The sequence below is a fragment of the Brachyistius frenatus genome, unplaced genomic scaffold, assembly GCF_029030835.1.
Source record: "Brachyistius frenatus isolate BFR_SWC_R1_liver_20210118 unplaced genomic scaffold, ASM2903083v1 Contig_179, whole genome shotgun sequence".
Classification (NCBI taxonomy): domain Eukaryota; kingdom Metazoa; phylum Chordata; class Actinopteri; family Embiotocidae; genus Brachyistius; species Brachyistius frenatus.
This window is the reverse complement of record NW_027210778.1, coordinates 716557-741127: the sequence shown is the minus strand read 5'-3', so window position 1 is coordinate 741127 and position 24571 is coordinate 716557. Positions and strand designations below refer to the sequence as shown.

Below are 24571 nucleotides of genomic sequence, written 5' to 3'. Positions count from 1 at the left end.
GACAATAATAAGCACTTCTCTTGTTTTGGGCGATACGAGAGATCGCTGATCTCTTCACGGAGGCGGATCCAATCGGGCGACGGGACAAAGAGTCAAGGGGTCGCATTACCCCCCTCCCCTCCCTCCCCCTCCTCCCCCGAGCAGCTTCATTATTCATTGCACACCATAGAAATGTAGCTGTGAGACACACTCGCAGATATTTAGACTCCACATCAACGTCCCTCCGATTCGACGCTAACGACACACGGCACGAAAAAAAGAAAAAAGTTAACCCTCATCCGCAATGACGTTCAGTACAAAACGATTAACTTCACCATTAAATCGGCTCGTTTCCGTTCCTGAAAGGGCGGCGAGCAAATCCGACGTCCGAGGCGTCGATCGCAACTTCGGCGACGAAAGTGTCGCGGCAAAAACACGCTGATGGCATTTTGAACAAAGGAGCTCAGCGCACGATTAAAATGGAGACGGAGGAGGTCGCTATTCTCCAAATACATTTCTTCTTTTAAATGTCTTTGTTAAAACGCCTCCCTGGAAAAAGGTTTCCGACGCCGGAATGACGCAACTGGCCTCGACGCCTCGCTCTAGTTTTTCCCTTTTTCTTTGATCAGCAACTTCTTCTGTCAACGATGTCAAAAATGAGATAAATGCCTCGGAGAAGAGACTAATCACGCCCATCCGTCTCCTTCCCGTCCACGCCGGCGGGCTTCTCGTTTCGCGAAGCTCTTCGAGGACATTTTTTTGAGTTTTGTATTTCAAAAAAAAAAAAAAAAAAAAAAATTTTAAAAGGACAAAGCTGATAATAAAATCTGCACGAAAACCAGTGTTGGTAAAACTGTGAAACCTGAAGCCACCCGAAGCCTCCAGTTCCCCAAATGAAGTAGTTTCAGGAGCTTTAACTGCTGCTGATGGCGAAAGGAGCTAAAAAGGAAAATCAGCAGAGCTTCATTATATCAGGACGACACAAAACAGCCGTGATAATAAAAGCTGTTTGGTTTACAAGGTTGTCGTCACACGTTTTCCCCCCTGAAGATATCGGATGTGACAGCGCGCGCGCACACACACACACACACACACACACACACACACACACACACACACACACACACACACACACACACACCTCCGAATCTGCCCGCTGCCCTGCGTCTGGACGGCGACACCAGCTCCTTGACGATCTGGAGGACCTGCATGCTCACAGGGAGGCAGTCGGAGGCGCCCCGGGGCGGCGGCAGCCCGTTCTCGCCCTCCCGCCCTCCTCGCCCTCCTCATCCCTCCTCGGCTCCACCTCGGGACTCATCTCCTAATCCACATCGAGACGGTTTCGGCGCTTTCGTTTTAGAGAATAATCAAAAAAAAAAAAACAGTCTTCGAGACGTCTTTACAAAACTAGCCAACGCTGAAATGTCCTCAGATGATCTTTTTTTTTTTTTTTTTTGTGATGCTTCACCTGCTTTGAACGGAGCCGCGGGTCCTCGTGGAAACAGCCTGCAAGTCTCAACTCAACTACTGGCAGCCGCTGAAAGTAGCGGAGGATGTTCGCTGCCAGCGGACTCTCACCAAACTGAACGTGTTCATCCTCGTGTGTGTGTGTGTGTGTGTGTGTGTGTGTGTGTGTGTGTGTGTGTGTGTGTGTGTGTGTGTGTGTGTGTGTGTGTGTGTGTGTGTGTGTGTGTGTGTGTGTGTGTGTGTGTGTGTCTCAGCTGGAGGGCTCTCAAACACTCCTCATTTTTCACAGGTTGGCAGCAAAATAAAAGCAGAGCAAGTCCTCTCCTTTTTTTATATTCCTCATCTTCCCATTTCTTCTTCTTCTTCTTCTTCTTCTTCTTCTTCTTCTTCTTCTTCTTCTTCTTCTTCTTCTTCTTCTCCTCCTCTTCTTCTTCAGACGAACCACCTGGCTGCTGCGGATCAATAATTGCAGCGGTGGTGAGGATGATGATGATTTCTCTCAACTGTCCAACTCTCTCATCTCATTTTCAGACTCTTCTTCTCATCCATCTCTTTCGTTCCCAGCAGCCTCTCCTCCTTCTCCTCCTCTTCCTCCTCCTCCTCCTCCTCCTCTTCCTCTTCTCGGTCCCGAGAGCGCCGGCTGCCTCGCTCGCCGTCCTCTCCTCACATCCTTTAAATTCAAATTAATGAGCGCTTCCACTCGCTCGCCCACCAGCATCTCCCCTCCCTCCGCCTCCCTCTCCTCCTCCTCCCTCCTCTCCTGCTCATTGTGTCGCTCCGTCTCCGTCTCCATCACCATCCCTTTCTTTCTTTTTTTTTTATTGTCCTCGTGTACATTTACTGTGAAGCTATAAAAACATGAGCAGAATGTAAAAGGATGAAGAGACGCGTGTTCGCGGTGATGATTTTTGGTACTGCAGTCGTCCACAGGTTACGCCCTCCTTTCATTTTCTTCTTCTCTCATTGTGATAAAAGATTTCTTAAATCAGCTTTTTTTTTTTTGCAAATTACCAATGAAACGCAGGCAATAACACAAAGTACTGTGAGCGGATTTTCTATAATCTATTCACAAAAATCACCATCTTATCTCTGTAAAGACTCCTCGATGATTTAACTGCGAGTGCGCTGATTTTACTTCCTTTGGACATTTTTGTAGATTTTAATAGAGAAAAAGAAGTTTGTCGGCTTCGACTACCTCGGAAATCAGAAAATAGCGGGACAGGGGGAGGGACAAGGGGTTGACCTCACAGTATGCCCCGCCCATCTATAGTGTAAACCTGACTAACAACGCCTGAATGACTGGTGGAAAAAAATACTGAATTTTATGAGAGAAGTTGAATGGGAGTCAATGGAGGCATTTTTGGAGCCGACCCCTAGTGGCCCCTCGGTAGTATTGCAGACCTGGAAGCTACGTCCATTTATATATAGAGACTATGATATGTAATAAACAACAAAAGAGAGCTGGACAGAAAAATTCGAACTTCGGCGAGTTTCTAACCTCCACGCAACCGACCAATCATGTTTCAGAAAGTTGGGGTTCCTCAGGGATCCATCACGGGGCCCGCTATCTTTTCCCTACACGTGACTCATTTTGGGCCTTTATAAGTTTTATAATGATCAAACTGTGGCTCATACAGATAACCGAGGCGCACCTCGTGTTTTAGGATTTACCAACGACACAATCGCTCGTAGCTTTTCCTGCTTTTGTTGACTTTAAGTGCAGCGTTCCTGTTTACCTGCTTCGTCCATAATGCTCACTTCCCTCAACTTTCTGCACGGACCAAGCTCGTTTATGTGTTTCTGGATTTTACACAGGAGGGGATTTAAACGTGCTTTTAAGTGACCCGACTTGGCCACTGGTCTTTTCTGTTAGTGTACCATATACTCAGATCTGCCAGTTTACTGAAGTGACATCGACCTTTTTTTTTTTACATTTAAAATCCACTTTTCATGATTTTATCTGAAGGAGAAACTGAATTTGCATGTAAATTATTTAAGTAATCAAGCAGGTAGTTAATCGTCTGTGCTTCTATTGTTTCTTGCAAAAAAAAACAAAAAACAAATTATGTCGGAAATGGGTGTTATTTTACCCCCATTCCCTAAAGATAGACTCATCTTCCTTTTCCTCACAGAGTATATAATATTTGATGTAATTACTGAATTACTGGCAGAAATACTTGATAAGATCAGAGATATATATATATTTTTTTAAGTGCTGGTGAGACTCCCATTCTTTCACAGTTGATTACATCCAATATCTCTTATTACAGTACACATATCATAATGATGTGTGGTAACCCTCCACCTCTCATTAGCTGTAAGTACATCTGTCCGTCTTTCATCTTGTCTCCACTCCGCCTCCGTCCATTATTCCCTCTCTAATCACTCCACATACTGTGTCTCCTCCCTGTTTGTCCCTCTAACCGCATCATCTTGCTGTAATAAAGTCCATTTATGTTTCCAATTGTTGGTGCGTCCCTCATGATGTAATTTATCTTCCTCCACCAGGTTTTTGGTCAGTGCCATTCTTTCTAAAAGTTAGAAACTGAACTCTATTTTGTTGCACTGGTACTAACTGTGCTGAAACTAATCTAATCCGGAAAAATATTCTGGAGAAAAAGCTTAATCTTTATAGCTTTTAAGTTAAAAAACAAAACAACAACAACCAAAAACAACACGATAAACACAAAACAAAGTAATACAAAAATATTCAAGAAGCCATTTACACACAAAATTTAAAATTAAAAAAAAATTCTAAAAATATAAACTGAAATAAAATTCAAAAATATATATGATGAGAATGCAATGTGGTATTTAAATAAAAAAAAGAAAAAAAAAAAATTATAAGTAAAGAAAAAAAAGAACAAAGTAACTTAAGAATTTCTTAAAAATAAAAAGTGGAAAAGAACATTTTGTATTTGCATTAGAAAAAGAAAAGGAAACTTCCCAGCAGCCCCGGCGGTGAGTAATGTTCTCCTATATCTTTCTATAAGAGGATGAATGACCCGAGCGTGACCTTGAGCAGCGACACTTCAAACACCTTCAAGGGACGTGAATACACGACGGCGTCGGTGCTCACCGCCTCGGTGAACGGGACGATATGCACACAGACATCACGAGATCACACGCACACGCACACGCACACGCACACGCACACTACTCAAGGACAGTGCAGCATGCAGAGAGGAGAGGCAGCAGTAAAGCAATAGCAGCAACCAGGTTCATTTTTTTACACTAATGGAGTCACTATAAAACACTCTGTTCAAATGAGCCGCACGCTTCCTCCGCCTCACGAACACCAACGTTTTCAATCTCTCTTCTGTGGTGACACACACACACGCACACGCACACACACACACACACACACACACACACACACACACACACACACACACACACACACGTGTCCTTGTGACGAAGTGTGTCTGTATTTGTTAGCGTGTTGATCCTCCGGCACTGACTCAGAAAGTCCAATTACCGCGCTGCTGGACCGACTCGGCGGCTGCTGCTGTTGCTATGGCTCGGACTCACTGTTGCTAGGCTGTGACCCTACGATGTGAGGTGAGATGTGTGTGTGTGTGTGTGTGTGTGTGTGTGTGTGTGTGTGTGTGTGTGTGTGTGTGTGTGTGTGTGTGTGTGTGTGTGTGTGTGTGTGAGGTGGGGGGGGGCTATCTATTTTTTTTTTTTCAAAGCACAATTTGTCACCACCGTTCGAGAGTCTGCAGTCATTTTGCCGACGTCGGCTTCCTAAAGAAATTAGCCTCGCAGACCCGTTATCACGCATCCGAGAACAACCCGCCTTTTCTTTGTTTTGTTTTCTACGTGAAGTGAAACTCACGAGCCGGCAGCTCAGCTGGCCGACTGAGACATCAGGTCGCTCGTGGCCACTTAAAAATCAAATGACGTCTTGTTTCGATTTAATCCAAATGTCAGCTGTTACTACGAGCGAGTAAAATGATCATCTTAAAAACATACACGTAGATGCAATAATTCATCATCTTATTTATAATGTACTCGGTTGTAGCCGTCACAAAGGGTTAGACAGAAGCTTTTTTTTTTACAAACTCCTACAAGTTTGCAGCTATTAAAGAAAAGAGAAGTCACCATTTCTCAAACTGTCTTCACACGAGTGAATGAGTGAATCTCCGCCGCCAGCCTTGAAAAGAAACAGAAAACTTTTCCAACTGGATTCCTTTCTTCTCCGTCTCGACTCCCTCCTTCAGAAAATGACACAAACAACTCGGCTGTTATCTGAGAAAAAGTGGCGACTCTAATTTAACCCGGCGCTCATCTGCATAATGCTTCTCTATCGGCCTCCTCGTCCCACTTCGCCTCCTCTCAAGGTTTTTTTGTTTGTTGTTGGACCGGCGCACAAAAAGCACAAATCACGTTAAACAGTTAAGAAACTTGAAATCATCTCTTATCTTGCAGCTTGTGACCAGTGTTGTTGTTGTTTTTGTTTTGTCATCTGGCTGCAGAACTCTGAACAAGTGAACAAGCTAAAAGACCGAAGAAAGAAAAAAAAAAAAAAAGGCATCAAAAGATACAAATCAGAAGATTTAAGGTTTTAAAAGCATCAAAACACCGATAAAAATAAATATTTACTGCCGTCTGAGTAAGAATGACATGTTGGTTCAGGAGAGAGCAGACTGGGTTGAAACTGCCTCTACTTACACCACCAGACGCCCCGGAGCAGCATCATCCCACCGGAGACATGCTGCTTCGTCCGGCCGACAAATGCGGCCCGAAAAAAAAAAAAGTAGAGAGATGAAGTTGTCACATCGTATTTCCCCCAAAAACAACAACAACAACAACAACAACAAAAAGTCTTTTCCACAAAGAAAAAAATTGAAGGAGAAGAAATGAAGAGTCTGATTTATCCGTCAACGAGCGGCGGCTTCACGTCACGGCGGTCCGACGCTCCTCCGAGACGGTAAAACAGTTTGGAGTCAGCATTTTGGAAACGCTTCAGACCGTGGGAGGGAGGGGTGTGTGTGTGTGTGTGTGTGTGTGTGTGTGTGTGTGTGTGTGTGTGTGTGTGTGTGTGTGTGTGTGTGTGTGGTTACTATACTTTTTTTTTCCGTCTTCCACAGTAAACACGATTCTTTTGCGTCTCCTCATCTTCATCGTTTTCTATATTTCGTTCCTCTCTGGAGCTTTTCTTCATTTGAATCTGACGGTGGACTCACAACCAGTGATTGTAAACATGTATTTATTTAATTTTTTTTTCTATCCCGTCTCCTCCTCGTAAACTTCGGGAGGATCGGTCGCCATCATGACCTGCTGAACATTTTGTCAGACTGCCCTCCTCTCTCGCCGACTCCCTCGCTTCCTCTCCGCTTCCTCTCCGAGCGGGCGAGCGAGGGAACGGAGGATGGACGGGAAAGAAAAACACGCTGGAACAACATCGCCCGCACTGCACTTCCTGTTCGCCCCCTTCCCCCCCCCCAGTGTCACTTCCTGCCCGAAGTGTGCAGGCTTTTTATTTTGGACCAATCGGGCTCCGGCCCAGCGTCCTTCACCGGGTCGGTCACAAGCTGTTCGATGGAGTTTTCATTTTTTCTCCCAGCAGCACCTGTTCGGTTTTAATTCACGTCTTTGGGGGTCTGTAACCTTCATCGAAAGAAGTTCGACGCTTTAAATTGTCCTCGTGTTTGAAGGAACAAATCTGGATAGTCAAGGCTCGATTTCTTTGTTTTCTGTCATTATATAAAGACGTTTATGTTCTTGGTTAAAGGCTCTCTCAAAAAAACAAACAAAAAATCATAATGTAATTAAATATAGTCGATACGACACAATGAAAAGGAAAAAAAAGGCTTCCCGTGCAGGTTTGAGCCGCGCTGACAGGAACATATTTCCCCGACAGCTGCTGTGTGTTTCCTCCACGACGGTCTGGTTTTAATCTGCTGCAGTTTCTGTGCGCGGTTTTGGTTGGCGCTCGGTCGTAAAATAAAAAACCGAGGTTTTGTCAACAGCAAGTCACACGACCCGTAAGTGGTACTTTGGTTCCTGCAGCCATAATTGGAACAGTCGGGGTTTATTTTTTTTTTTACTTCATTTTTATAGTCGAGTCTTTTTCACCACGTTGACGCTCCGTCAATGGAGATTTGGGAAGTTCGATTTATTCTGACTCGGGACCATTTGTTGAATTTCACAACGTCCATAAAACTTCACAATTAAGTGTGAAGGTGGACATAAAAGTCTCATTTGTCCGTTTTTGTTTCAAGTCAATTCTATTTGAATATCCTGAATCCACAAAAGTGTCCTGAAGGCCCTTTTTCTTTTTCACCAGAGATTTTTATCACAAGAAGGGAGTCAAGAAGGGAAAAATATGTGAGAGAACTGCAGATGAGCAGCGGGATGGAAAGAGGATATGAAGATAGAAGGATGTGTGAAGAATGAACAGGGTTGAGGTTATTGAGGCTTTCTGGACTTGAAATTATTTCGAATTTCTGCAAATTTTGACGCAAAAAAAAAAAAAAAATCCGCCGCTAAATCGAGCATTTTTTTTTTTTTTTTCAAATCGCAACAAAAACAAAACTCTGCGAAATCCTGAAGGGATAAATTTATCCGACAAGATAAACAAGAACAAAAAAGAAAAAGGAGGAAAATGTTCAAAACTCTCCAAATAAAGTCGTAACCAAAGAAAACCCAATAAATCAGTGACTCTGAGGACCGGGCCTCCCTCCCGCTAACCTCTCCCAGGCCGGCTTCACCAGCGTGGGAGTCTGCGAATATTACCCACAATTCTCTCTTTCTCTCTCACACACACACACACACACACACACACACACGTTCATACATCACACAGTCGATCAGGTGTATCCCGCTCGACATTGGTCAATAGGGTGTGTGTCGTTTATCACGGGGTTGACGGGCGGCCGAGGTATTTGTCATCGAGTGTTGGGATCCAGCTGGTGTGTGTGTGTGTGTGTGTGTGTGTGTGTGTGTGTGTGTGTGTGTGTGTGTGTGTGTGTGTGTGTGTGTGTGTGTGTGTGTGTGTGTGGTCACAGGTTTACTGCTCATCGGGGAGGCTGCACATGTGGTTTCGTCATTAACATCACGCTTCATGTGTTCATGTGTTTATTTCTGAACTGATTTCTGATGGTTCGTTGTGTGTGTGTGTGTGTGTGTGTGTGTGTGTGTGTGTGTGTGTGTGTGTGTGTGTGTGTGTGTGTGTGTGTGTGTGTGTCCATTATAGCTCGTGACCGTTTCGCAGCATCTCTGCTGCTGTGTGGATGTACAATAGGAGTGTAATGGTGCAGATATCCATCCCCAGCCAGTGAACCAGATAGTTGGTCTAATTACGCTCCATGTCTGTCGCTGCGTGTGCAACGTCAGCAACACAACAGGTTTTCAGAACACACAAGCTTTCGTCTACAGATTTACAAACAGAAGCTTCTGGAAAACAGTAAAAATGGTATTGAGGTTTAACCTTTCTTTTTTTATATAATATGGGGGATCAGACATCAGACAGCTGTAGCAAACATAAAGCAGTGACTTACAATCCAACTGCATGCAACAACAAAAGTGCACAAAAAGTGAAGTCTGTCTGAATTCACACCAACCGACCGACCAACCCCCCCCCCCCCCCGAAGAGTAGAAAACACACATTAAAAGTTCAAACACAAGCGAAGCTTTCTTTATTGTTCAAGTGTCCCACGCGTCTGGATGTCCAGACGTTAACTATTGATGGACCAAACTCCGGTCACCGTGGCAACGGGACACAGTGGAGGCAATAAAAAGCTTGCAGCGAGGCAACCTCATTCCCTGTGTGTGTGTGTGTGCTTTCAAAAAAATAAGTTAGCACTCGGTCGGCTCAACGGTATTTAACGGGTGAAACAATCGATGCTGCAAAGCTGAATATTTAAGATACAGCTGCAGCAACTGAAGCTGAAGTTTTTATTTCACGGTCCGATAATGTCATTTTTACTGTGTCGCTTCTCTCCTTCTCTTATCTGGTGGATGTCGGTCCAGCGAGGGTCACACTCACTTTTTCCAAATGCTGATATATATTTTTTTGCCAAGAACATTAAGAATAAAGAGTCAAATACAGGCCACAGCGCCCATTTCTAAGTCCTGAGGTTTCCCTTTTGAGCTGCGTGAGATTGCTGGAAAACTTGATAAAAAGTATGGAAATCCTGCCCAGCGGCGGTGAAATAACCAGGTGGAAGTGCTATTTTGGTAACTCTGAGATCACATGGACACGCCTTCTTTTTTTTTTTTAGCTGTAGTCGGCGAAATATTCGGAGAAATTCGGAGAAATTCATCCACAACCGAAACCCAGCAGCTACAAAACCGGCATCGAGATCTGTTTGAAAGAATTATTCCTTTCTTTTTTAAAATTTAAAAACCTTTTACTTTTACTATTAAAAAAATAGTAAGTGGACTTTTTCCATCAAAGCATGTAATACGGATGTCAGGTAGAGGATACCGTGTCAGTGTCACGCTTTGCTTTCGCCTCGGCGTGAAAAGTACACGCAAGTATGACCGCGGTCAAACACGAGGACTTTCTGAGAAAGCAAAAGTAGCAGGTTACGTACAAAACAAAAAAACGTATTCAACTTCCATGTGGTAAATATACGAACATATATATAGCTGGTTGGAAAACCTCCCCTTAAACAATATAAAAAAAAAAACCTCAAGAAGAAAAACTGTCTTTTTAACAGGTTGACAGGAGAGCTGAGAGAGAAAAGAACAGCATAGAAAGCCACTATAAATCCAAACTACTGGTGGGGACCAGAAACAAGCAGCTTCAGGACCCCAAAGCACCATCATCTTCTAACCCAAGTCGTTTTTATTTTATTTTCCTAAACCTCACCTCGTGGTTTCGTTGTCTGAACCTAACGCACCTCAATTTCCTTTCCGTGTAGCTGAAGCAAAGCGTGACACCGACACGGTTCAGGTTTGTTATCATCTACATGCGTGTGCGTTGTTTCAGTGACATCATATTAAATCTCTCTGCCTCTCTTCAGCAGGAACACGCCGATGCCCTGCGGACCGCCTCGGTGGATCCATTTCCTCCCGCTGCCCTGTTTACTGGGAGATGTAATCATATTCCAGCAAGACTTCCTTCCTGTAACCCCCCCCTCCAACTAACACACAACCACACACACACACACACACACACACACACACACACACACACACACACACACACACACACACACACACACACACACACACACACACACACACACACACACACACACACACACCTCCCGTCACCGCAAGAGGGCTCAATGTTGCAGTGATATTTATTTATTTTTTGCCAACAAGCTGTACTGAATATATACTTTCAGATGTTAAAAGAAAACAACAGCTCGTACAGCGCCGAGTCGTGTCGTTTTGAATGGGAAGCAACAACGAATCAATTCCTATTTGATGGCTTCTGCTTCGGTGAAATCCCTCAAAACAAATTGAACTGTGGGTAAAAAAAAAAAAAAGACAACCAGTAGCGCTGCGGGAGTAAACAACACATTTAATGGCCGCTTTTGCTGCCGAGGTGAAAATCCAGCGTTCATAAAGCCTCGGAGTTAATGTCACGCTGGAGGCGGCCTGTCGACCGCAGGCTCCGCCCCCTCCACATCCCCGTCTGTCGGGAGACCTTTTGAGCATGTGGATGTGACACGGGGGCGTTAATGAAAACAGCATGTCATCTGTTATAAAATCTGGACTAATCTTAATCCCGGCGGTAAGGTGGCGCGTCCTTGAAGAGGAGGAAACACGGCGGGTCTGAATAAACCCGCCCGACCTGCGTGACGACAATAAACCGAAAACGGCTCCTTGGGTCCTCTGGCCTTTTCCCAAGAAACAAAATACCGATCTTTTGGCGTAATTAGCCTCCAGCCATTCAGGCACGGAGGCTCCAACTACGAGGAGCTCGGTGTGAAGCAAGACGACACACTTTCGCACCATGTAGACGTGTCATCATCACTTCAGAGCTTAAGGGGGTTTAACAGGAAGAAGAAAAAAACAAACAAACACACTCACAGGAACAAACGCTGCCTTCAAAGTGTGGTCGCGAAATGTGGCGTTCTCGACGGGAACAAACACAAACAAACCAAAACGAGAAAATATTTCTCAGAACGACAACAACTTTGCTGATTTAGTTCTGTTGCGCAACCGCAGAGCAGCAAACTGCAGTTTTATGACTGTTATTTTCTGAAACTGGATGTTTTCTGAAACTGAAACATGGTCAACAAAAGAAAAAAAGCCTTTAAATGCAACAACCAACTATATGAGAATATAGAGATCGCACACGTTTTTAATAAAAGATCTGCAGCCTGGTTAACTGCAGCAAAGTCTGCCTGCGACGTTAAACATTTAACAAGTTATATATCACGTCTGTAATCTGTCTCGTTGACTTCCAGTCTTCTGGTTAAATATTACATTTTAAAAACAACAACCACACAGACGCTGCTGTGATTCCATACAAATGACAATTACAGTGGACTTTAACAATAAGTTTCTAGTGTGTTGACTGACATTACATTCAGTGTTTTGCTTCCTCTTGCATGAAAAAAAAAAAGTAGGTGTATGCAAAATATTCTTTTTGGTGTAACTGCTGTATATTGAGAACATTATTTATGTTTTCGGTGAAGTTTTCATGGTGTTTTTTGTGTGTTTTTCAGCTGAATTACAGGAAAACTAGCTGCCTGATTTGAAATTGTAATCTTGCGGTTAATTAAGGTAAATCAAAAAAATTTTAAAAATGGTGAAAAAATTTGCTCGCAATTTTGTAAAATTCACACAAATCTTCAGCAAAATAATAAAAAAAAAAAGCATCAACAAGAAGCTCTGATGAAAACATCACGGCATAAAAATAGCCTTTCAGAAACAAAACTCATTATTAACCAAGATATCCTCTCACCATCAAAACAAACCACCTGACAGCTAAACGGAAAAACCGGAAGTGACTGGAGTTTAAAAAGGAAGGAAAATGTAAAAAACGCTTTAGAAATATTTCCAGACTTCATACAGAGGTGGTGTTTTTTTTGGTGTTTTTTTTAACGGACCGTTGACCTTGGCGGAGGTCAGTGCTCCTCCAGTTTGTGTTGGACTCGAAACAGCCTTCCTCCAACCTGTTGGGTGGTAACCGGACTCAACGCGCCTCCATCGAAGCGGCGTTTCTATTTTTCCGCTAAGAGCTATTTGGAGCTCGAGTTAATAACCATCTTCTTTCCCTCGAAAGCCGAAGGAGTCCTGCAGAAAGGAACCTGCACTCTCAGACGGCTTTTAATAGATCCTGCCGGTCGAGTGGGATGTTTAATGTCCAAAGACTTTCTTTTTTTTTTGTCCTCTGTGGTTTAAACCCCCGTAGTCCAGCAGATGGAGACCAGATGAGGCTTTGAGAAGATAATTATCCTGCAATCACACCCAGACCACCGATGACATCATCAGTCTTCCTCTGACAGGCAGGGATGAAGGTGTGTGTGTGTGTGTGTGTGTGTGTGTGTGTGTGTGTGTGTGTGTGTGTGTGTGTGTGTGTGTGTGTGTGTGTGTGTGTGTGTGTTCAAGTGATAAAAAGCTTCACATCTGACCTGAAAATGACATTTTTAAATGGGCTTCATCAGTAAATTAGCATCAAATCTGTGAAGCCACATAAATGTTAATATTTGAACGTTAAATATGAGAAATCTGGATTTTAACCAATTTTAACCGCTTCAGACGAGATTTGACTCTTTTGTTTCGGCTTTTAATTCAGGTAATTACGAGAGGAGACGAGCCGGATGACGGATAAGAGAGGTTTAACTCGATGAGGCGAGTTTTGATGCGTGTATACATGACATTTAGATCGGTCATTGTTTCTGCAAAATTAGTACTTTTACTTTTATTTTGTTAATTTCCCAAACACACTTTCACCGAAGTAATATTTTTCGAGCGGGATGCAGAGATATTTTGCAGGACAACGTTTCACGGAGCCAGTTGGGGAGGTTGGTAGTTCATTATCTACAGACAGAAGAGTATTATTACCAGATGTTCTTCTTCTTCTATGTTGCATCACAGCCCAGTTTGGACCAGACACCACATTATAATCAGCATAACGACCGCGTTCATTTCATGTTGGCTTAGCATTTGAAATGATGCTAAAAGCCCTGCATCTACTATCCCACTTTATTTATTTATTTATTTGGTCCCAGCTGGGATGAAAGCTTTCACACAGCTCTAAAAAATAAAATAATAATCACAGAGCTTATCCTTTCCACTGCACACCTGGAGCCCCATCCACGCCCCCTCAGGGGTCCCTGCACCCCACTTTGAGAACCCCGGTGAGACCGCCAAAAACAGAGAGAAGTGAATTTACAGCAGCCTTCCTACCGTCTCCTTTTATTTATTTATTTGTCTTTTTTTTTCCACTAAACTTCAGACCATCCGGAGTGAGTCACCCGTCCTCGTTAAGAGACTCGTTGGAGGAAACGAACCCCGCCCTGCCCCGTGCCGCCGGCTCTTTATGTGTGTGTGTGTGTGTGTGTGTGTGTGTGTGTGTGTGTGTGTGTGTGTGTGTGTGTGTGTGTGTGTGTTGTCGGGGGGGTAATTAAGGTAATTAGCTCAGGATATCAACATCGTCAACCATCTCCAGGCGAGTCTATCAAAAAGGTTGAGATGAATAATGGAACACAGAAAGAGCAGCATTCAGGTCACCTTAAGACGACAACAACAACAACAACAACAACAACACGTGAGGTTTGTTCGTCTGTTGTCTTTTTCTGTCCGACTGTTTTACTCCATTTAATTTGTTTTTGTCAAAATAAGTCTGGCTGAGACGTTATCATTTCCAAAAATAATAATAAATTAGATGCAAACACTTTGAAACAACTTCTGATGATTGTTTTTTTTTTAAATTTTTTATTCCTTTTTAAAATCGTTTCTCTTTACGTCGATGATGTTTGATTCTATTTGACTTTTTGTATTTTTTGCTTTTTCGGACATTTTTTTCAACATTGTTAGGAGTATTTTTTTTAACAAGTTTAAAAGTCCAGATTGTTTTTTGTATGGAAGTGTCTTTCAGGTCACACACACACACACACACACACACACACACACACACACACACACACACACACACACACACACACACACACACACACACACACACACACACACACACACACACCTGTTTGTGTTTGGCTGACAGAGTGTGCAAAAGAAAAGGCCTGTAATCGGGTTAAACCTCTCAGAGCTCCCCTTCAGTCTGCCTAATCCAATCGCCTGCCAGTAAACGCCTCACATGTTGCCCCGGTTACCCACTACACCCCCCCCCCTCGGATATCAAAAAGAGCAAATGACGAAAAACAAACGAGAACATTCAACATATAAAACTGGGAAAAATCTTTAAATGTTTTTGTCTCTTTTGAGTCTAAATACCAAAGTATTGATTTGGTCCATTGTATTTGTGTTAGTACTAATTCTGACCTAATTGGACTCACGGTTTAAATAAATGATGGTAAATCATGAGATATTTTAATTAGCGGTATTAGAGAAGGTGTGAAGGAAAGAAAAAAAAAAGGGCATTTTAACACGACACGCACGTCTGAATTAAATGTCAGAGAGATTAACATAAAGGGCACGACAGCAGCACTACGCAAAAAACCTGATTAAGATCTCTCACCATCATCATCATCATCATCATCATCATCTCCGCTTTCACAAAGGAAATAAAAAAAACAACAACCGACGAAACACCACTAGCGAGCCGACGACTAGTTGTTTGTTTCTCTCAGATTTTTCCATCTAAATGACTTTGAGGTTTTTTAGTTTTGTTTTTTTTTGTGCTTCTGATCTTTATGAAACACTCGGACTGCTTCACATCATCACCGGTGCCTTTTTATCCAACCTGGTGCCAAACATCACCAGACTTCACCTTAAAGGAACATTTACCAAAGATTCACCAACTTTATGTGGATTATATGTCGTAAAAAAAAGTGCTTTACACGCGTTATTATCGCTCTCTGTGGTCGTAATGTTCATATGAATCAATATCAGTGTCCATATCGTGTTTTGTAAAGCAGATTATTAAATAAAAAAACATTTTATTTTATATTCACTGTGACATTTTGTCAATATTCGTTAATCCTCTTGATATAAATTTCCTTTATATAATCCAGCAGGATTATAAACAGGCCACGCCCCGTGTGGTGACAACGATCAGCTGCTCGGGTGCAGTGTGTGTGTGTGTGTGTGTGTGTGTGTGTGTGTGTGTGTGTGTGTGTGTGTGTGTGTGTGTGTGTGTGTGTGTGATAAATGTCACACATGTATGAACACATGAGACATTAACAGAATATACTGCGGTCGGGCTTCGCTGGATGACTCACGCCGAGCCGACGTGTGCGGCCGCAACATTACGGCGGCGGCACGATGCCGCGCACACACACACACACACACACACACACACACACACACACACACACACACACACACACACACACACACACACACACACACTGATAGGGTGCACATCCCGCTGCGTTGGCCCCTCCCATCATGCTTTGTGGCCTGATTGATGAGGGATGAGGTGGTGAGCGGTTGCAGCACTTGCTCCTCTGTGCCATATGTTTCTACCATCAAGGGGGGGAGGTGGGGTGGGGGGGGCAGATGGGGTGGGGGGCAACGGAGTTTTTTTTTTATTTACATCTATAATCTTGTAGTTGCAAGATTTCTGTGCAATAATAATAAAAAAAAAAACATTATTTTCGATGTTGATTCTTCTGATGCTAAACTGCTCCAAAAAAACAAACAACCACCAATCCGGCATCCAAACAAACTCAAAACACTCCAAAGTCCAACCAGCACAGTGGAAATATTAAAAAAAAGCTACTTGTCACTTGTTGGTTGAAATTAAACTTTAAATGTAAATATGCCAAAAGCCAAATGTCCTGACAACTCTGCTCCACCTAAAATAAAAACCTGGAGTATTAACAAGACAACAACCTGGTAGATGGCTGTAGCGTATATGCTTTTAATTTGAAACAAGTGCTTTTAATTTGAAATGGATACACACACACAGACACGTACACACCACAACAAATCAGCCGAAGTCAAAGACAGCGAAAAACATGAACCGCCAGTTTTCAATTAATAGGTTAAATAAAAAAAATAACTTACTCATGGTGGGAGTCCCGGGGCGGGGGGCAGGGCGAGGCCCAGGTGGGGCGGGGCTTTGGACAGGTGAGGTTCTTCTCCGCTGGGTGTTTCCTAGAGGCACTCATGACCTGAGGAGGGAAAAAAACAAAACATGAAGCCACTTCTGCAGAGTCAGAAAACACTGAAGGGGAAAAATATGGATCTTTTAATAAAACACTCGTTTTTTTTTTTTTTTGCTTGCTACCAATTTACCAAGTGAAAAACCTGCCAAACATTTTCCTTTTATCTGCGTCACATCGTTTATAACTGAATAACATTTTGGGGTTTCAGACTATAAAACTTTAAGATGCTCGCCGTCAAGATTTTTGAAGATGTCTGAAGTCGGCGTCTTTTTTCTTGGCATTTTACACGTTAAAAACAACCGAGATAAATAATAAGGAAATGAAGTCCAATTAGTAAACAGATGCTTTAAAAGTGTCAATGAAATCCACCTCACACACACACACACACACACACACACACACACACACACACACACACACACACACACACACACACACACACACATACAGTTGATAAAGGAGAGTGGGGTGGCTGTGTGTGTGTGTGTGTGTGTGTGTGTGTGTGTGTGTGTGTGTGTGTGTGTGTGTGTGTGTGTGTGTGTGTGTGTGTGTGTGTGTGTGTGTGTGTGTGTGTGTGTGTGTGTGTGTGCCTCCATCCGAATTGGTCACTGGACTAAATAACAGTAATCCGATGATCGTATGCGGCAGTAACGGGTCATTTGATCACTTTGCAGATGCTTGGTGGAGGAGGCGGGGGCGGACATGATGATGCAGGTGATGGAGAAATTAAGTCCCCCTCCCTCCCCCGTTGCCATGAGCACGAGTACTGCAGATGTGGCGGTGGTGGGGGGATCTCAATGTGCCAGCGAGGGATCTGACTCGATCTAATTGGACAACCTGAAGGACCCTTTGGCTCCGCCCACCTGTACATTCATCTCCTAAAAACGTCCTCATTTAGCCGTTTTCAGGGCGGGATGGAAGACGTCGCAGGAAGTCAGATCTCAGGAGGAGTTTCAGCTGGCCGGTTTTTATCCCGCAGGGATTAGATCCACCATATGTTCACCGCCGCCGTCGAGCCGAGACACCGGCCGGCTATCGAAAGACGGGAGCCAACGGAGCCGGCGCTGCACGCGGCCAATCGAACGAGGACCTGAAGGTCGGAGGTCACGAGGGATCGTAGTTCCCGTGTGTTCGATTATCGTTTTAACTGACCGGAGTTCACGACAATCTGTCACAGCACGTTCCGGTGAATCCGAGCCGTCGTCACACCGAAAGACGGTTGGTGGATTAATCAATTAGTCGATCGGTAGAATAATTGAACACTATATTTAACACCGATTGAACTTAAAAAAAAAAAAAGCCAAACAATTTGTGTTTCAAGCCTTTAAAATGAGGATTTGTGGCTTTTAGGGGTTTTGTTTTTTTGGTAAATCATTAAAAATAACATTTATAAAAATCAATAATAATCAAACAAACTGTTTCCGAATACTCAATAAAAAACCTGCAAATATTTTAACATCAAATGTTAATTTTTTTTTTTTTAATATATATATATATATATATATATATTATGAGTTTTAACTACAAATAAAACGACACCACGATAATCGAGACGGTCGAAAACATGTTTTCGGGAAACCTGTCGAACCCACACGGAAAATCGTAAACGGTCCAAACCGCCAATCCGACGTATCGCAACACCAAAATATCCATATCGGCCTTCGCAAAAACACGCCGGGCCAAAAACCTCGGCGTGTTTGACACACACACACACACACACACACACACACACACACACACACACACACACACACACACACACACACACACACACACACACACAGCAGCATCTGGTCCGTGTGTGTGTTGCCGCTCTGAAGCCGGGCATTAAAAGAGAGAGCGGCGGACGGAGCCAGCGGATCATCATCGGTGCCAAGGCGGTGAGGGAACGCAGAAACCCTGTGTGTGTGTGTGTGTGTGTGTGTGTGTGTGTGTGTGTGTGTGTGTGTGTGTGTGTGTGTGTGAGCCGCCCGCCTCGCCAAGTCAGTCGAAATTCTGCTGAAACGTAAACGGGCAGCCGACGACGGCTGCTGGGCGACGACGCCTCGGAGAGTTTTTACAGGAATTGTTCGCCATTTCTGGACGCCGAGGGGAGCGATGTGAACCAGCGAGCCGTTAGCCTCGCTTCCGGGGAAAACGGTGGAAAACGCGACGAGCGCGGCCGATGAAATCAGCTCAGCAATATTCACGTGTTTCAACGGAGGATCCAGCCGTCAACGATTTTGATAGTTGTTTGCTTGTTGAAGTTAATTTTCCAAGAGTTTTCATTGTGTTTTGACGAAGTGAATTAAATATCTTTTTCGGTTTTGGACGTGATTAAAACGGCCATTGATATACATTAATCTCGTTTTTATTTCACCACTAATATCTTATTTAAGCAACAACCCTCCGGATATGCGAAGCTCCAAAAGCGAGTCGATTCCCACGCAGGTCTTTTTCTTCTTTTTAATTTTTTTTTTTTTTTATAGAAGACACGTTTAAATTGTATTAAGGCTTAAAGTCATGCCCCGATTAAAAGGGCGGGGTTACTTTGAGTGACAGGTAGGTGCTGTCACAGTTGGGCGAGCTGCCAGCAGCCAGGCCTCATTCGACACCCACGCACCACTTGTACCCATTTCTCGGATCAGCCGGGAGGACGGCTGAGTCAGACGGCAACGCCGACAGATTCCTGGAAAACCAGCTTCAAAAACCACCAAAGAAACGTCCATTTATTTATTATTTATTATCCACAGTACACGATCTGATCAAGTGTCTATAAACACTGCAAATACTTTTCTTTTTGTTGTTGTTTTTATTCGTTACGTAGACTGGGTCGTTTTGTTTTAATTCTCATCGGCACCTCATCTGATTATAATCCTCCACTTAAAGATTTAAAGGTTTCAATAAATAAAAACGTCGACGCTTTGAACTGTAGTTGAGTTTTTTTTTTTAAAGGACTGAGGTTCACCGGTTTGTACGATCTCACACACACACACACACACACACACACACACACACACACACACACACACACACACACACACACACACACACACACACCCCCCCCCCCCCCCCCCCCCCCCCCCCCCCCCCCCCCCCACACACACACACACACACACACACACACACACGTATTCAATTGTTTCTGCAGAGGCCCTGCTGACGCTGTAACGGAGATAACGAGGGAACAGAAGGAGATGAACTAATTCGAGGCCGTTGATCCCGACGACTGCGGGCCTTTTCCATTTCCTGTCGGTCACCGAGCAACCGATCCAGGATCACTCAGACATGTTGTGGTTTTGTTTTTTTTAACCCAGTGGTGGACACGATGGTCAGATTAATGTACTAAAAATAAACGCTTTATTTAGACCACATACAGGAAACCAATGATTGGTAAAAATAAAAAAATAAAGCTTTAAAGATGCTTTTTCTACTAGAAGAACACAACTACTGATGAAATAAGTGGAATCAAAACTTCATCTTTTTACTGATTAAGATTTGCTGCTTTTTCTCTCTTTAATACTTCAGTATTTTGTATGTTTTTGTGTTGGATAACAACCATCATTCAAGGCAGTTATATTTTAATAACGTGACTGAAAGCATGATGCTGTGGCGCTTCAGACGACGATGAAAAGAAACTATCGCAGTTAACTATTATTAGCTGCGTTCAGCAGGTCTCGAAAATGTCACAGCGACTTTGAATAAAAAGTCAGCGGGAGGCTTTGTGTGAAGAAAAGGTCAAGCGTTGACGAGACTAATCAGATCTTTAACCTCTGAAAACACGCTGACGTTCTGCCGTCGAAGCGTCTGAGAACGAGACACCGAACCAAGACTTCTAATTTCTCTGAATGTTTCATGAAGGTCGGCGAGGTTACGGAGGAATATTCGGTGTCTGACACGTTCAACCGCGTCACAACTGATTTAAAAATGGATCTGGTAATAAATAAATCAATAAATCAAAGGCAGGAGGCAGCTTGGAGTTCAAGGACTCTACGAGAATCAGATTTTCCCAAATTTGTTGCATGGTTTGCTTCACAAATTAGAAAAATACAATAAAAGCAGGTGGCTGACTGATTCGTTTCGTTGAGGTGCATTATGGGAAGTGAAAACTGAAGCTTGGTTTTAAAAAGGGAAGTATGTTGCGCAATAGGTCACGACCGTTCTGAATCGCGTACTATTTCTTCTTTTTGTACTTTTACTACGTACTACAGCTACCCCTTAAAAACTACGTATGTAGTATGTTTACAACTTTGACAAACTACTTCATCGTATAAAATGAGTCTTGAACTTTGACCCACTTTGTAGTAAAAAGAAAAAACGAGCACGCGTCATCTTTTTTTGAAGCCTCTTCTTCTTCTGCTGCTGCTTCTTCCCTTTTGTGGGCGGAGCATCAGCGCCACCAGCTGTCTCGGCGGCTCGGGCGATGCCGCAAAGGATTGTGGGTCAGAACGGCCAGAGTGTAAAGTATTGGGACGTACTAAATCTTTTTAATATCGTTGGCTGTAAAGTCTTGTTTTTTCCCACTTTTGCATTTTTTAAAGTGATTTATTTATTTATTTTTTTACCAGGAATGTCGTTACTGCCTTCTATCTGCGTTTTGCATCGCAGCCGGGGAAAAAAATAAATAAAGAAAAGAAGTGAGGGCCGATCCCCAGACAAGCAGCTCAGCAATGACACAATGGCTTCAAATAAAAAGCTGATAAAGCGAATAAGTCTGCCCCCGAACACGTCCTGATCCCACCGCAGCCCGAACTCACCATTTCAGACGTCAACGATGATAATGAGGGCCTGGAGAGTAAATCGGTTTATTACTACGTCAGTTTGTGGTTGTTGGACTTGATACCGGTCGGTCATTTCACCCTCATCTTACCGGTCCGGTCCTGCACGTGGAAACGGCGTCGTACACGGCTTTGAGCCTCGAAAACCAGTCGCAGTTGTAGCACGGCACTACTACTAACACCTCGTGTTTTCAAAACTGCAAAGCCCCTGACTGCGTTAAGCCGCATTATCCTGAAGCGGGATAGGAAGGATTGAAAAGGCACACCACCGTCAAGTCAGCAACACTTGAATGGAGCATTTCTTTCCAAAAGGTTTCAAAATAAGGTTGTACATTTCTTTGGGGAAGACAAATCCTGCTACGAATGCACACTTAACATTTTGCGAGTTCCTTTTCAAAGCGGTTCGATGGTGAACTGGCTCCTGGTATGAATTCAGATATACGTTTTCAAGCTTCGACACGCTCTCATCAGGGCGTGCGAGCTTTCATGGTCCACAAATGTCACGTTATACTCTTTTATATCTCTTTACTGCGTGTTTAACGCAACTATCAACAACTGCCACTGATTATATAAAACAACTGTTCGCCATTTACAAACACGTTGATTTATACACATTTATAGCCCTACTGTTGAAACGTTTCACGCTTTTATTTTGAAAGTCACTTCGCTTCACATCCGTTATTGGTCTCGTTCCGAGTACCTTGACGGACATTGCCGCAAAGGTAACTCTATCCCCGCTAAAGCGAGGCAGGAAATAACACAGCAGCGGTCAACTTCATCAAACACAACCGCAACACAAACCCGCCTCCTCGCGCCCCCGTTCATATCCACGTATTTTTCTAGTTTCACGTCGTAAACAAATGAGTTCTTCGATTCATTAAAAAAAAAAAAAAAGCCGGAAAAGCAGCAGCAGCTAGGAAGCTCATCAAAATGAGTGACAGGCCGCTCCAGCCAATCGGGAGCCTCGGAGCTTGCTGCTACGGCCGAAGGGAGGCCGTGATTGGTCCTCCGGCCGTATTGACGCCGTTGCGGGAGGCTGCCTTGGCGGGTTTCGATCGCGTGAAGCCAGCGACAATACGACGATCTACGACCGGAACTAAAGCGTTTCGCAATTCAAAATAAAATACCTGGCGTGGTACTGAAAATCTCCAACGTTCATACTTATTAAAACAGGTTTATAAATATACAGTTTGCCAAGACCAAATTTTACAAGAGGCATTTTGGAGTGATCGTACTTATAAATTATGTTTTATTGGTATTTCTTGTGATCACTTTTAACTTTGTTTACATGTCCTTTGTGCTGATTCCTTTCATGTCAAACACAATAAACTTGTTTGAAATATGATAGTATAAATACCAATACTACTGCTGCTGCTGGTACTACTATTAATAATATTAATAATAATAATAATAATAAGAGGCAGCAAAGAAAAGTTTAGGACAAGAATACTGTAAAAAATGGGGGACAGATTAGTTGATCACCAGATTAATTTATCACTATTTTGACAGTCGATTATTCTCTATTTTATTTGATGAAAAAATACAAAACAATCTCTGATTATCGCGATTTAAAGTGTGATTATTCCCTGGTTATTTTTTTTTTTACAATGCGTGGTAATAAATTTAATATCCTCTGGTTGCAGACATGTTTGTTGACATTGTTCAAAAGCTGAAACTTTGCACTTTGGGAAACATTAGTAAAAAAAAAAAATAATAATGTCACCTCTGGCCAAATCTGTCCTACATCAATAACGCCATTGCGCTGCTGTTTGTTTGCTTAATTCGTTGCACTGTTGTTTAGTTTAATTCATTATTATTATATTTTGATTTGTATATAATGTGCATCCTTACATTTTTTTATATTTAATATTTTTTCTATCTATCTATCTATACCAGTAATCCAGTTTTATTTTGTAGGATGATACCGGAAGTGCTCTCCTGCTCCTCTGCCAGCTCAACAGTGGCGGAGGTAGGGGGGGGGGGTTGGCTAGGTAGGCCTCGGTGAATACAAATAAGCACAAAGTTTCCGATAATAAAACACAACGTACCCCGTTTAACAAACGTAAAAACAACCGGAATCGTTTCACGCAGACGCCCGTTAAAGTCCCGCCACGTTCGGCTCCACTTTCCAAAAATATATATATAAAAAAAACGCTACCGTTTGAAGGGGGCTGCCGTCATTCAGCCCCGCAGTGCCGCCACCGTTTCCACTGACAGATGCATTTATCTTGTTCCTGGAGCCTCGACAAGTTCCCGTCGTCAGCGAACAACAACAACCGCCCGGCGAGCCGCAAAACTCACGGGCAAAAAAAAAAGAAAAGCCTCACCTTTTGCTCTGGAGCTCGGCGGGGCCACCTTTTTTTGTTATTATTATTTTTTTTAAATTATTATTATTATTATTATTTATTCCCCCCCCCCACCTCGGATCACACCGCCGCGGGTCCGTCCCCGGACAAACCGCAGCAGAAAACGTCCATGGGTGTCCCGTCCCGTACCAGGAAGTCCAGCCAGCACTTCTCCAAACTCTTGTGTGGAGGGAAGCCGCGCAGGATCCCCGAGCTCAGGTAGCGATGCGCCGCCCGCCGGGCTGATCGGATCTCACCGGCAGGAGGAGGATGCTGCTGCTGCGGATCAGTCCAACCTGCAACCGGAAAAAAATAATAATAAAAAAAAAAAGGAAAGAAAGAAAGAAAGAAATGAAGAAAGACCCCCCACAGTCACTGGGATGTGTTTAAAAATAAATAAATACTGAAGTAGTCAATCAACACAATCCCCAACCACATATTTATAACAATAAAGTGTCATTAAATTAAAAACAATCAAGATTTAAGTTGGTTCCCCCAACTTAAAAAAAAAAACTATTATATTTTAACTTACTTTTATTTTTTATTTTGCACCTAAAATTGCCCATAAATCTGTATACTGTCCATTTTATGTTAATTCACTTAATCTGAGGTACTTTTTTCTTTTTTTTTACTGTCAGGCAGCATTTTCTGCAGAATGATGTACTTTTACTTTTGAAACTTTTTAAGTACATTTTGCTCATAAAATTCATACTTTTACTTAAATCAGGGTTTTCAGTATTGAAGTATTTTTTTTTTTATTTATTTTTAATTTTTTTACAGTGTAGTATTAGTACAGGACCTGAATACTTCTGAAAGT

General features: G+C 43.0%; 1 protein-coding gene across 5 annotated transcripts in view; it reads right to left on the bottom strand.

Moving 5' to 3' along the window:
• usp6nl (USP6 N-terminal like) overlaps window positions 1-23990 on the bottom strand; it is a 57028-nt gene extending 33038 nt beyond the window's left edge. The window contains exons 1-2 of one of the 5 annotated variants that reach the window (XM_069717731.1): window positions 23905-23990; window positions 16552-16658 (exon numbers count right to left, since the gene is read on the bottom strand). In XM_069717731.1, the coding sequence (XP_069573832.1) occupies window positions 16552-16555 (4 nt within the window). In that variant the 5' untranslated portion in view covers window positions 16556-16658; window positions 23905-23990. Of the gene's footprint in view, window positions 1-1120; window positions 1805-16551; window positions 16659-21388; window positions 21473-23567; window positions 23671-23736 lie in introns of those variants that run through there. The other 4 variants (XM_069717729.1, XM_069717730.1, XM_069717732.1 and 1 more) reach the window with 4 other exon arrangements.
• Between the last annotated feature and the right edge of the window lie 581 nt (window positions 23991-24571).